At 39.9% G+C, this 12,324-nt stretch overlaps 1 protein-coding gene across 1 annotated transcript; it reads left to right on the forward strand.

Moving 5' to 3' along the window:
* Positions 1–1,024: 1,024 nt before the first annotated feature.
* nploc4 (NPL4 homolog, ubiquitin recognition factor) lies at positions 1,025–11,638 on the forward strand. The gene is made up of 17 exons (XM_054598677.1): positions 1,025–1,251; positions 1,765–1,845; positions 3,861–3,970; positions 4,069–4,323; positions 4,402–4,450; positions 4,567–4,661; positions 4,744–4,867; positions 5,784–5,963; positions 6,560–6,646; positions 7,209–7,280; positions 7,379–7,505; positions 8,723–8,883; positions 9,141–9,212; positions 9,312–9,404; positions 10,010–10,126; positions 10,467–10,569; positions 11,145–11,638. The coding sequence occupies exons 1-17, from the start codon at positions 1,237–1,239 to the stop codon at positions 11,303–11,305; spliced, it is 1,902 nt and encodes a 633-aa protein (XP_054454652.1). The 5' UTR covers positions 1,025–1,236; the 3' UTR covers positions 11,306–11,638.
* Positions 11,639–12,324: the final 686 nt, after the last annotated feature.

Here is a 12,324-nt window from a genome sequence, read left to right on the forward strand (position 1 = left end):
GGAAAATGAAAATGGACATTTATTTACTATCATCAAAATGGTTCCTTAGATTATCAGTCTGTATTTTGATCAGTCTTTAGATCCGTCTTGAAGTTAAAATACATGCACACTGCGTATGAATATTTATATATACGACAGTTATAGGCAAATGGGGATTTATTCTTGTATACTATATAAACTTCACATTTATCCATAGACCTAAAATAGATAATGCTTGGTAAATGGTTTATGTCCTCATGTACAGTATCAGTCAAAAGTTTGGACACACCTTCTCATTCAACTACTTTGAAGAATCTAAAATATAAAACATATTCTTGTTTGTTGAGCATTTGTTTGTTTACCACATAATCCCATATGTGTTCCTTCATAGTTTGGATGTCTTCAATATTAATCTACAATGTAGAAAAAAAATAAAAAATAAAAATAAAGAACAAAACATTGAATGAGAAGGTGTGTCCAAACTTTTGACTGGTACTGTACATTTTATAAATATTAACTTTGCCCCATCTTTAAAAAGTATGGGGAAGATTTTACAAAATTCTTTATTCTTTATCTTGTTCAAACATTTTTCACTATTACTGAACTATGACAGGATTTTTCTGGGAAACGGCATATATAATAAATCTATTCATAATCCTCATCAAATTCTATAAAGACCCCTTTTTAGTGTTTGTTTTTTTATTGTACATAAATTACAGTACCAGTCAAAAGTTTGGACACACCTTCTCATTCAACTACTTTGAAGAATCTAAAATATAAAACATATTCTTGTTTGTTGAGCATTTGTTTGTTTACCACATAATTCCATATGTGTTCCTTCATAGTTTGGATGTCTTCAATATTAATCTACAATGTAGAAAAAAAAAAAAAAAATAAAATAAAGAACAAAACATTGAATGAGAAGGTGTGTCCAAACTTTTGACTGGTACTGTACATTTAAACATTTCTTCATAATTTTAATAATATTTAAGTCTGCTTTGTTGCGCAGTGTCCACTACACTACCCACTTCATTTAGAAACGACAAGTGGAACGGAACGAAAAAAAGGGAAGAAGCTTGTTTCGAACGGGTTCATTTCGGTGTGGGACCGGTTGGAAACGGTCGGGCGCTAATGTCTGCAACACCCGGTGTTTGAGTTGTGGGATGGAGTTTCGTTGACAGACAGCAACGCTACGTGAAATCTGTATTTAGCGTCTCTTACTACTAACGCAGCGACATTTATCGGGAGCTCTCCAACATGGCGGACATTATTGTAAGTATTAAAGGCAGTGTGGAGGCGGGGTCGACTCGGCTAGGCTAACGTGAGCTAGCTCGTTAGCCGAAGTCCGGAGTGATGAGGCAGCAGAATTAGCTTGGTGGCTAACGTGAGTGGGGCCTGTTTAGCTAACCTGGCTAATATTAGCTTACGGAGAGATCCAAATAACAAAGGGCACATTGAGGAGTATAAATGAGTGGATTATTGTTCAGCATGCAGAGGTTATTAGTCAAACATTAACCAGGTGGATGTGATGCAAGCAGAGATGTTGATTCATTAAAAGTGCTACTTTTGTTGACTGTCAGAAACCCCCCCTTTGCACTGTCATCGTTGTCATGATATTCTGACACTGACACCACTGTAAAGGGGGGAAGGGGGGAGGTGGAGCCCCCTTGTTTTGTTTGGCAGGTGTTGGGAGGTCATATTGAAACTGATCTGTGATCCCCAGTGGGTTTGATCTGCTGTCTTGGACCACTGAATACAGCTCTTTTTTATGTCTTTTTATATTAGATCATCAGGGTCCAGTCCCCAGATGGGATGAAGAAAATTCCTTCCACCAAGAGGGAGACGGCTGCTGCTTTCATAAAGAAGGTATTGTATTTCAACATAAGAGTTTTCAGTCTTTATCTCAGAAGTCGTACATTATCACAATTTAAGCACTCAATTTCTGCATGAATCTCTGTTTGCAAAACTGCATACATTACATTACAGTCATTTAGCAGACGCTTTTATCCAAAGCGACTTACAATAAGTGTATTCAACATAGGTATTCAAGAGAACTACTAGTCACCAGAAGTCATAAGTGCATCTCCTTTCTTAAACAAGCATCTAAGAGCATAAACCAGAGCAAAAGTACAGTGCAGAAGCAAATTACTACAAATACAATAAGTGCAACAGACTAATATGAATACAGTGAGTGCAACAGACTAATACGAATACAATAAGTGCTACGAGGAAGGCTCAGGGTAGTACTTCATGAAGAGGTGAGTTTTCAACCTGCGGCGAAAGATGGGCAGTGACTCTGCTGTCCTGACGTCAGTGGGGAGTTCATTCCACCACTGTGGGGCCAGGACAGTAAAAAGCCGCGACCGGGTCGATCAGCTGCATACTTTTTCTACAGTAATGCAAGCAACAGTGTTTGAATCACAAAGTGTATTTGTGTTTCACTGGCTTTTGTGCCCGCTCATTGTTCATTTATGTAAGAAGCTGTGCAGAAAGTACCAGTGCAGGTCAGCCCTGCGCTGCTCCTGTGTGCTCGGCTGTTAACGCGTGGCTTGCCGGGGAGATTTGCTTTCAGGGGAGCGTAGTGGATGAACTGCTTTGCTCACTTGTTATCACAGCTGTGTAGCAGGTTGTGGTTTACAACCAAGTCACTACAGAGAATGATAAACTAATAAAAAAGGATAATTTGGTCCTGAATTTTTGTATTTTTGTAAGAGCAATCCTCTTTTACTTTGGTTCCGTCTGACCTATATTCATACATACGCAATACAAATAATTACAAATGTGTTTGAATCAATGGATTTAAAAACCTTAAATAAAACTGAATACCAGATACAGCAGAGCGTTGCAGCAGCACTTCATTAAAAATGAATGCATCCGTGTTAAGGCAGGATGGTGTAGCCTGCAGATCAATGTAGGGAGCAGTTTTCATTCCCTGCAGCCAGCGATGGTTGGAATAGAAAACCATGGCTTTGAGGCAGACAGTGCAGAGTCAGGCTGAGCCCCGCAGGTTCTATTTCTGCAGCTGAGACAGAATAGAAGAACTCAAAGTGATGTCCTGTCTTATGCAGTCTGACAGTCTACAGTTTCACCAGCATACAGTCAAAATATCTAACATTGTTTTTCTCTTTGTGTGGCTTCAGAGAAAAACTTACTGAAGGCTCAAAGAACCTCAGTGCTTCTGACTGTTCACTGCTTAGTTTTATTAACACTGACCTTAGAAAGACAGATAAAAGACAGTGGTAGATGTTTGTTTAGGTGTTGCAGGGTCAATGCAGCTGTCTAAGGTATATGTTTTGTATTAAGTGTCATCATGAGTTCAGTATTTATGCCAAGATGTTCATTGTGCGCTTATGTTAACATTACAAAAGTTCACTAATGGGAGTTGAAAGTTCCCCTTAAGTGATGAAATGCAGACAAATGACCAGCATCAGTTTCTAAAGCTACATCCACTCTACTATGTTTTTTGTTTTAAGACGCATAGTGTTTTCTATGTTTATGCCCATTGTCCACACTACTCCGGCATTCTACAACCCCTAAAATGCAGACATTTGAAAACGCTGCTGGCGACGTTTTAGTTTGAAAAGTCTGGGGCTTGCGTTCTAGTGTGAACGGGCAATCCAAGGTTAATCCAACGTGATTAGCAAATTGCAGGCGCTGCTGACCTTGATGTTTCAATTCTGCATTTTATAATGCTACTACTGCCTTCATGTGGAGGAAGCAAGCTATATTTAGAGTGTGTCCAGCAGCATTATCAGTATTCAGATTCTCTCCAAGTTAAATTCTTTTCCTGGTGATGAAAGTTAACGGTATTTTCATTTTGACGTCATATGACACAATGTTTTCATCCAGTCTAACAACACACAACATCATTTCTCTCTCAGGTGGGCAAAGAGTTCGGGTTCAATTCCAACGGGTTTTCTATTTACCTGAACCGCAACAAGACCGGAGAGATCCTCTCCCAGAACAAAACTCTGAGCCTGCTTAAGATCAAGTAAGTGAGAGGAAACAGTGTTGTTGAGTGCTACAACTGTACAGCAAATTGAGATTAATTTAGTAAAAGTTATTTGTTTCGTCTCCTCTTCTCCGTAGGCATGGCGACATGCTGTATCTGTTCCCTTCAGGATCGCCCTCCTCCTCCTCTGGGGAGGTCATGGACACCGCCACCCCACACTCGTCTTCATCCCTACCGTCCGTCTCGTCTTCTTCATCCTCTTCTTCATTCTCTTCCTCTTCGTCCTCCATGATCCCCCGGTCCTTCTCAGCACCCCAGGTCCAGGAGGATGAGATCGATCAGTATCTGACCAAGCAAGACGGCAAGATCTACAGAAACAAAGATCCTCAGCTGTAAGAGAAAGACCAACTGGAAAAAAAAACCGAAAATAAATACAAATATCAGATACTGAATTATTCTTTTTGTTACAGATGTCACCATGGTTCCCTTGGAAAGTGTGTGCACTGTGTACCGTTAGAGGTAAGATACTTCATTCTTGTTTCTTAAACTAAGGCTGTAATGCTAACACCACTACTGTTATACAGGTTTATTTAGAATCTACTTATTGTAACTGTCTACTCTTTTTTTTATGTCAGCCTTTTGACGAAGACTACCTGAATCACCTCGACCCACCAGTGAAGCACATGTCATTCCACGCATACCTTCGGAAGCTGACCGGTGGAGCTGATAAGTGAGAAGTTTTCATTTTTCTCAGTGTAAATGCACAAATTTAAATTACACTCAGATTCTAACCATGTTTTTGTCTCCTGCAGAGGGAAGTTTGCAGCTTTGGAGAACATCAGCTGTAAGATCAAGTCGGGCTGTGAGGGCCACCCTCCCTGGCCGGAGGGGATCTGCACCAAGTGCCAGCCCAGTGCCATCACCCTGAACAGACAGGTATAATGATAACAATAATAAACTTTATTTATATGGCACATTTTATACAGAGGGAGTTGTTACAGCACAGCGAGGAACCGAGAGAACAAACAGATTAAAACATGCAAATACTGCAACATGAAACCAAGCAATAAAATAAAGTAAAGTATGAGAACAATGAAACATGTAAAAGATTAAAAGGAAGCGTTACAGTCTGACAAAGCCTTGGGGAGCAAATTCCAGAGTTGTGGCGTGAAGACAAAAAACTGAGACTGAAAAAGCAGAACTAATGGTTTAAATATTTTTGTCATTGTTTGTATTAAAAGAAAATGTTTTGAAGACAGGAGAGCATCACAGTAATCTGCTAAAAGTACAGGCATGAACAAGGTGTTTGGCTTCTTGTTGTTTATTTCAGATATTTTTTATTTTTTTGTTCTGTGTCCAATACACACGTGTCCTCATAGATTTTATTTTTTTTGCCTAGAAGCTTTGAATGAGTAGAAATAATCATTGTACAAGCGTATGATTTGACAAACATCTGTGTGCGCAGGGTCGCAAGCAAAAATAACGCAAATAGATATTCATCTCAAATAAGACAAAGTTTGAATTATAGTTTTTTGAAGGAAGGAAAATATATACAATTCTCCAGATACATGTATTTTCACATTCAAAATCAATGATGAAACTAGAAATCCCACTGGACCGAGTTGGATAATAGACCTAAAAATATCAGGACCAACTCTGGCAATTTTTGATCTAAAGCAGGATTATTTAAAGGAATATAATTAAGGAGCATCGCGGGGTTCAGTGTTGCCCAATAAGAAGCTAAGGCGGAACGACTCCGCCTCCTGAGCCCGATGCCGCTCCATGATTGAAGAAACGAACCTCCGTCATGTGTTGGGGCTCTTCCTAAAGCGTTTCTCTGTTCTTCTCCCAGAAATACAGACATGTGGACAACATCATGTTTGAGAACCACACCATCGCCGACCGCTTCCTGGACTTCTGGAGGAAGACGGGCAGTCAGAGGATGGGCTACCTGTACGGCCGCTACACCGAGCACAAAGACATCCCGCTGGGCATCAGAGCCGAGGTGGCCGCCATCTACGAGCCGCCACAGGTGACGGACGAACTCTGAATGCATCACGGACCTGACTTCGATTTGTCCCTCCATCAACAATTTAGATTCCTTTTATTAAGCCTAGTTTATTCCCAACGGAGTGAAGCAAAATTGACAATCACCTTTTCGACAAAAAAACCACTATTAAAATGTTTGAGGTTTTTACAAAGAAGGTCAATTTGTTTTTAGAAGCTTTAGAAAACAGGAAGTCTTATAAATCTAGATTTGAGTAAATATTTTGCAATCAAATCAAATTATTTGCAGGATATTCAACCTTTTTATTTCTTTGTGACATCACTTATTTTTTTTACATGGCTTTCACAAAGGCAATAAAGTAGCCCATGAATATGAGATACGAGTTCACAGTTAAAACATTTCCTTGTGGAGGTTGGTTTATGGCGTTTTGCCGGTTACCCTCATTGTCTATTTGTTTCTTTACAGTTCATCTGGTGTGTCAGGGAATGGTGTCGAGCATAAACGCTTTTGTGAAAGCTGGTAGCTCATAGCTCGCTCTACGGCGTTAGCAAAGATTTACCTTTTGTAGTTACTCTTTCTGATTTCATTTGATTGTAACTCTTGCTCCTGCTGTGTTTCAGAATGCGACTCAGAACAGCCTGGAGCTGGTGGAGGATCCTAAAGCTGCAGCTGTGGACGACATCGCTGCCAAACTGGGTCTGTGCAAGGTGGGCCGTCTTTTCTCTCTCGCTCTTTTTGGGGCTCCGACTCCCAATGACCTTTTTAGATAAAGTGGTTTCTCACTTTGCTTTTCACATTGAATGCTGACAGCTGACACTTTGATTTCGAGGCTCGGATAAAAGGACATGCAGGATGGAAGCAATATCTCTTTCTGTTCTTGGTGTTTTTGGATGTGTTCTCCTTTGTGATTTATTCTCCATTAAGAGGATTTTAATCACACTTTTTGTCCTGCAACCAACTATTATTTCCATTATTGATTAATCTGTTGATTATTGTCACAATTAATGGTTTGATCAGTGAAATATACGTCCAGAATAATCTTGCAAAGCCCAAGATGACATGTTCTTTTTTTATCTGACCGATGGTCAGAAACATATTTATGTTCAGTTTACTATTATAGAAGACAAACATTCACATCAGAGAAGCTGAAAAGTGGCATTTTTTAAAGATTTTTAAATGACTTAAACAATCACATTTATTGTAGATTAATCAACTGTTGAATCAATTACTTCTACTTATTGTATCTGTTATCTTTCCTCTTGTTTCCAGGTGGGCTGGATCTTCACTGACCTGCTGTCCGAGGACACGAGGATAGGAACCGTCCGCTACACGAGAAACCATGTGAGGATGCAGCTCCCTCAAAGACGACCTGTTCATCAGAGTTACATGCTGCTTCCCCCCCGCTACAACGTTTTAAACATTGTCCCTTCTGCTGTTAGGACTCGCACTACCTGAGCGCAGAGGAGTGCATCACAGCCGGATACTTCCAGAATCTACACTCAAACCCTTGCAGACTCTCTAGAGACGGACACTTTGGCTCTAAATTTGTGACGGTGGTGGCAACAGGTACGTTTTTTTATTCACTATGGATTCAAAGTGGGGGCTGAATATTCCTTTTGATACTGTAATTATTGCCTTAATCATGGCATGTGGTATGAATAAATACTTGTTAATATAAGATAAATTATGTCCAGTTTGGAGAAGATTAGAAGACTTGGAAATCTGTCTTCAAAGGTCTTTTTTTTTTTTATATCTCACAGATGGCACTGATCAGACTCTAGTGATCATCTGCCATGAATTTATATATACATAGTTGAATATTTATGTACATTATTAACCGTCTTAAATTAACAAGCATAGTCAGATGTTATTGCAAAACAAGTAGTACTGAGAAACCTCCCCTCTTCTTCACTAACAAGTTGGAAACTACTCTGAGTTTCTTTTAAGAGCTGCACAGACTTGTGTGGTTTCAGTGTTTTTAGTGTTTTTTAATTCCTCTAAAGTGTCTTTATTGTCTTCGTAGTAATTTTGAGGCCAGTGAAGCGTCGTAATACAAACCAGATGCTCTCTGCTCGGTTGGATCGAGGCCAAGAGTTTACACTTTCCCTCCTTTACAACCTTCAAAGACCACCTGGTGTAAAGAAAAGCACAAATCGTAGCGGTGGCCTCATCACTGTCCTTTTGCTTTTAATGAGGCACCGGCAGCAATAAGCTGATGTCATGGCGACACATCTCACGCCAGCATCACAAAGTCCATCTGTTTTACTTTCCCTTTGTGTAGAGACGTCTGTTTACCAATGAGTTTCATGTGGAAAGCTGAGGAGCTTTTAGAAAAAAAACATGGACACACTGAAATAATAATAATAGTTCAATGATGTTTTAATAGTGTGCACGATTTCTCTGTTGGTATTTAAATTAGTTTACACTTTATTCAGGCTGGCTTTGTGTGTGTGTGTGTGCATTGCAGTTACTAAGATAGTTTTGCGTTAAAAGCGCTGTGCCAAAAGTAAAACATTTTTATACATTTTAAGGTATTATTTCATGTTTGTTTACATGAAATGTTTCAAATGTTACAGACAAATTTAAGTGATAAGTAAACAAAGTTTTTGCATATTTTTTCATGACCATTTGTGTGCGAGTGTGTGTGCTATAAGAGTCTGACAAATGTCAATGTCATTTATTAAAACCAGAATATTGTAGATCTACTAGCTAGTATTCATTCAACAGCAAATGCAGTTGAGATTCTTCTTCAACCAGCTCATGAAAACACTTCCTGTGTGCAGGTGGTCCGGACAACCAGGTGCACTTTGAAGGATATCAGGTGTCCAATCAGTGCATGGCGTTGGTGAGAGACGAGTGCCTTCTGCCCTGCAAAGACGCTCCGGAGCTGGGCTTCGCTAAAGAGTCCTCCTCCGAGCAGTACGTACCAGACGTCTTCTACAAGGTAGGACCTCATCCATGGAGCAACAACCTATGTATGAATAATGATTATATATAATGGAGTATGGTTCATGTGGTTGAGAATACACAGTGACGGAGCATTACACAAATTATTGCACTGCTTGTTTCTGCAGCAGAATAATGACATCCAGACTCTTACTTTGCTATTCTGGTATTTTGAGGCGGTCCATCCAGATGTTTTGTTTCCTGATTGTTATTGTTATTGTTGTTGTTATTTTTTTCCCTCCTTCCTTCCAAAAGGACAAAGACAAGTTTGGAAATGATGTCACGTTTCTAGCTCGGCCTCTTCCTGTGGAGTACCTTATCATAGATGTGAGTAATGTTTATTGTTAATGGTCAGCAGGTGTATGTGTGTTAACTGATTTTTTTATTTTTTATTATAATTCCCCTGTTTTTTTTGTTCTTCTACAGATAACTACCACTTTTCCAAAGGACCCCCAGTACACCTTCTGCTCCACACAACGCTTCCCCATTGAGAACCGAGATATCCTGGGAGAGACACAAGTAAGACATTTAACCCTCTCCCCTCTGATTGAACCAGTTATGGTGAAGAGATTAAAGTAACGACCTAATATTCGTTGAATACAGTTGATTTGTGATTAAAGTAAACGTTCTGAGGTTTAGGTAATATTCCTTTACACATAGAAGTTTGAAAACTATTTCAGACTACTTTTTTGAGTACGAAGACGTTTCTCTATTTCCACTATACAGAGCTGCAGGGATGGCACGTTATTGTAGCCAACAGGAAGTTAGCATGACGCTGGTTTCCTCCATTTATGTTCTGATTATTGCAGAAAATAATCTCTGTATTAAACAGACATTTATGATATTTACATGTTTTGTTAATCAAGATAATCTTCACAAATGAACACCGCTTTTTATGATTTTTGAAGTAAAAAGCTAACGTTAGGCTATAAAGGAACTCCACCAAGCTTCTAAGTTAACCAGAGGGGTATTTACTGACGTACTTTATATTGTGGAACACAATGTTAAATTATCTTTAAATTGAGTTTAACAATGACTTATTTCAGACATCTTAACAACAACACACTCAGAAGCGCTCAGAGGAAATGAAACATTTGATTTGTTTGTCATTTGTTTGTCTGCAGGACTTCCACAGTTTAGCGACATACCTGTCCCAGTGCACCGCCACGGCATTCCTAGACATCGTGTCGGACTTCCATCTGCTCCTCTTCCTCGTTACCAATGAAGTCATGCCTCTGAGAGTAAGTCAGCTCTTCCACACAGTTGCAGAGAATAAGTTAGAATAATTCCACATTCTTCTCCAACCTGGAAGCGGTTACTGTGTGAGGATGTTTTCACTCAGGCTCTTTCTTCACGCTGATAGAATTTCAAACCGGCCTTTCGCCCATCATGACGATCAAAAGATGATAAAAAGAAAATGTTATTCTGTGTCAAGATAATTATGAACAGCATAATCAGATGTGGGTGTTTTCTATAAAATCCAGATTTCCAAAACAACAAGTTAGTGGTATTTAGATTTTTTTTCTTTTAGTTTCCTGAGTTGTCTGGTGGATGGATCAGAGTTTGTGTTTGTTTCTGCAGGACAGCATCGGGTTGCTACTAGACGCAGTGAGGACTTCTAACGAAGATCTGGCACAGACCTGGAAGAAGTCTGAGCAGTGGGCCACCATCGAGCAGCTGTGCAGTAAGTCCTTGGACAGTTACAAAGTCACCCTAAAAAACAAGAATATTCATTAATATTTTTAATATATTAAAATTAGAAAGTTATTTATCATTTCTAAGCACGCAGAAACAATGATAATGAAAAAGAGAATATTAATCTAAGTAGAAACATCATTCAGGACACATTTATACTACATTGTCAAGTACTTTTTATGCAACACAGAGGCTCATAAAACAACACATGCAAAGCAAATAAATGAGGGATAATTATTTTAAACAGAAACATGGACTGAAGACAAGATTATGTAACGTTGTTAGGGACTAAACACATACAGAGAAAAGGAACAAAACATAAGGTATAAAGATTAAGGACAACTTTAATGTTCTCTAGTGCAAAGTTTAATATGTTTATGAACAAAAAAAACATATTAGCATTAACATATTGGCCCAGCTGATCAGAAAAAACAAGGACATTTTAAGTCACCATGTAACTTCATGTGGATTGTTTGACATTTTATATAAAAATAATCAGTTTATTGAAACGTGAACCACTATTTGAGTCCTGTAACCCGTCCTCTCCTCCTCCTGTCCCTCCAGGCACCGTGGGCGGGCAGCCCTCCAGCTCTCAGGGTTACGGGGCCATGGGCGGCCCCTCGGCCCCGGTCTCCTCCTCGGCCATGTGGTCCTGCCTCCACTGCACCTTCATGAACCAGCCCGGCACAGAGCTCTGTGAAATGTGCAGCCTGCCCCGCAGTTAAAAACAAGAAAAAACCCCCCTGCTCTTTACCCCCCCGTCCCTGCTCCGCCCCGCCCTCCTCTAAACTCGCCGGTGACATCACTGCACCAGGACCAGCTGCGAGATTCTGACCCCCACCCCCGCCCTATTTTTTGTTTTCTTTGGCCTCACGTTGAAGCGTCTGTCCCTGAACACCTCACAGACGTGAAGGAGGATGCACTCGTTTACATCAAATTCATCAAGTAAATCAGATTAAACCAGACTGTGTTTCTTTGTATCCATCCTCACAGCGGCGGGGACGTTAAGGTAAAACACGTTTTGGCTGATGCACCCCCCACCCCCCCCCCACCCCCACCCCACCAACACCACCACCTAAATAATCAGCCCCCTAAAATGAATCCTGCTGTGACTGAAGACGGCATTAAAGGCTGGAGTGTTTGGACGTCCCTCTCCCATCAGTGTCCATCTCACTCTCACAAAGTCTTCTGGGTAAATCTTGCTGTGTATAAATACATTTGAGGAATGATACTGTTATTTAATTAAGCTTCTTCTTTCTTTTCTTTTTTTTTTTTTATCAGATTGTAGCGTAGCTTTACATTTTTGAATCTTCAGCGTGGACTCCACTCGGTCAGGTTTTTGTAGGTCCTGGTCTCTTTGAGAAGCCCCCTTTAGAGTACAATCATCACTCAAAGCTCAGACCTGAAAACTCTTTTAAGAGCTGCAGAGTAATTCCACCTAAGTAGAGAGTTTATATTTTCAGTATTAAATTACTTTTAAAGTCCCGGAGTTGGAAAGGCATTCACAAAAAGCAGATCACCCCCAACTCATCCTCCACTGGATGCAGACGTAACGAGTGCTGTTGGTGATTATTACTAAAGATCTTTTGATGGTTTGTTGAAACTGTAGCTTTTGGATTTTGTGGTTTGAACTCGAGCAGGCACAATATGTAGCTTATGTTCTCAGCTGTATGTTCTGTCTCTGATAAAACTACATCATCATCATCCTCATTACTGACTCACTGTTTTAGCCGCGAGGTGCTTC

The sequence above is a fragment of the Anoplopoma fimbria genome, chromosome 5 (genome assembly GCF_027596085.1).
Source record: "Anoplopoma fimbria isolate UVic2021 breed Golden Eagle Sablefish chromosome 5, Afim_UVic_2022, whole genome shotgun sequence".
Taxonomy (NCBI): domain Eukaryota; kingdom Metazoa; phylum Chordata; class Actinopteri; order Perciformes; family Anoplopomatidae; genus Anoplopoma; species Anoplopoma fimbria.

Bases quoted from the DNA above. Each gene is read 5' to 3' on its own strand.
- nploc4 (XM_054598677.1), top strand. The intron at 5,964-6,559 runs GTGACGGACGAA...GCTGTGTTTCAG, and splicing joins CCATCTACGAGCCGCCACAG to AATGCGACTCAGAACAGCCT. The intron at 10,127-10,466 runs GTAAGTCAGCTC...TTGTTTCTGCAG, and splicing joins ATGAAGTCATGCCTCTGAGA to GACAGCATCGGGTTGCTACT.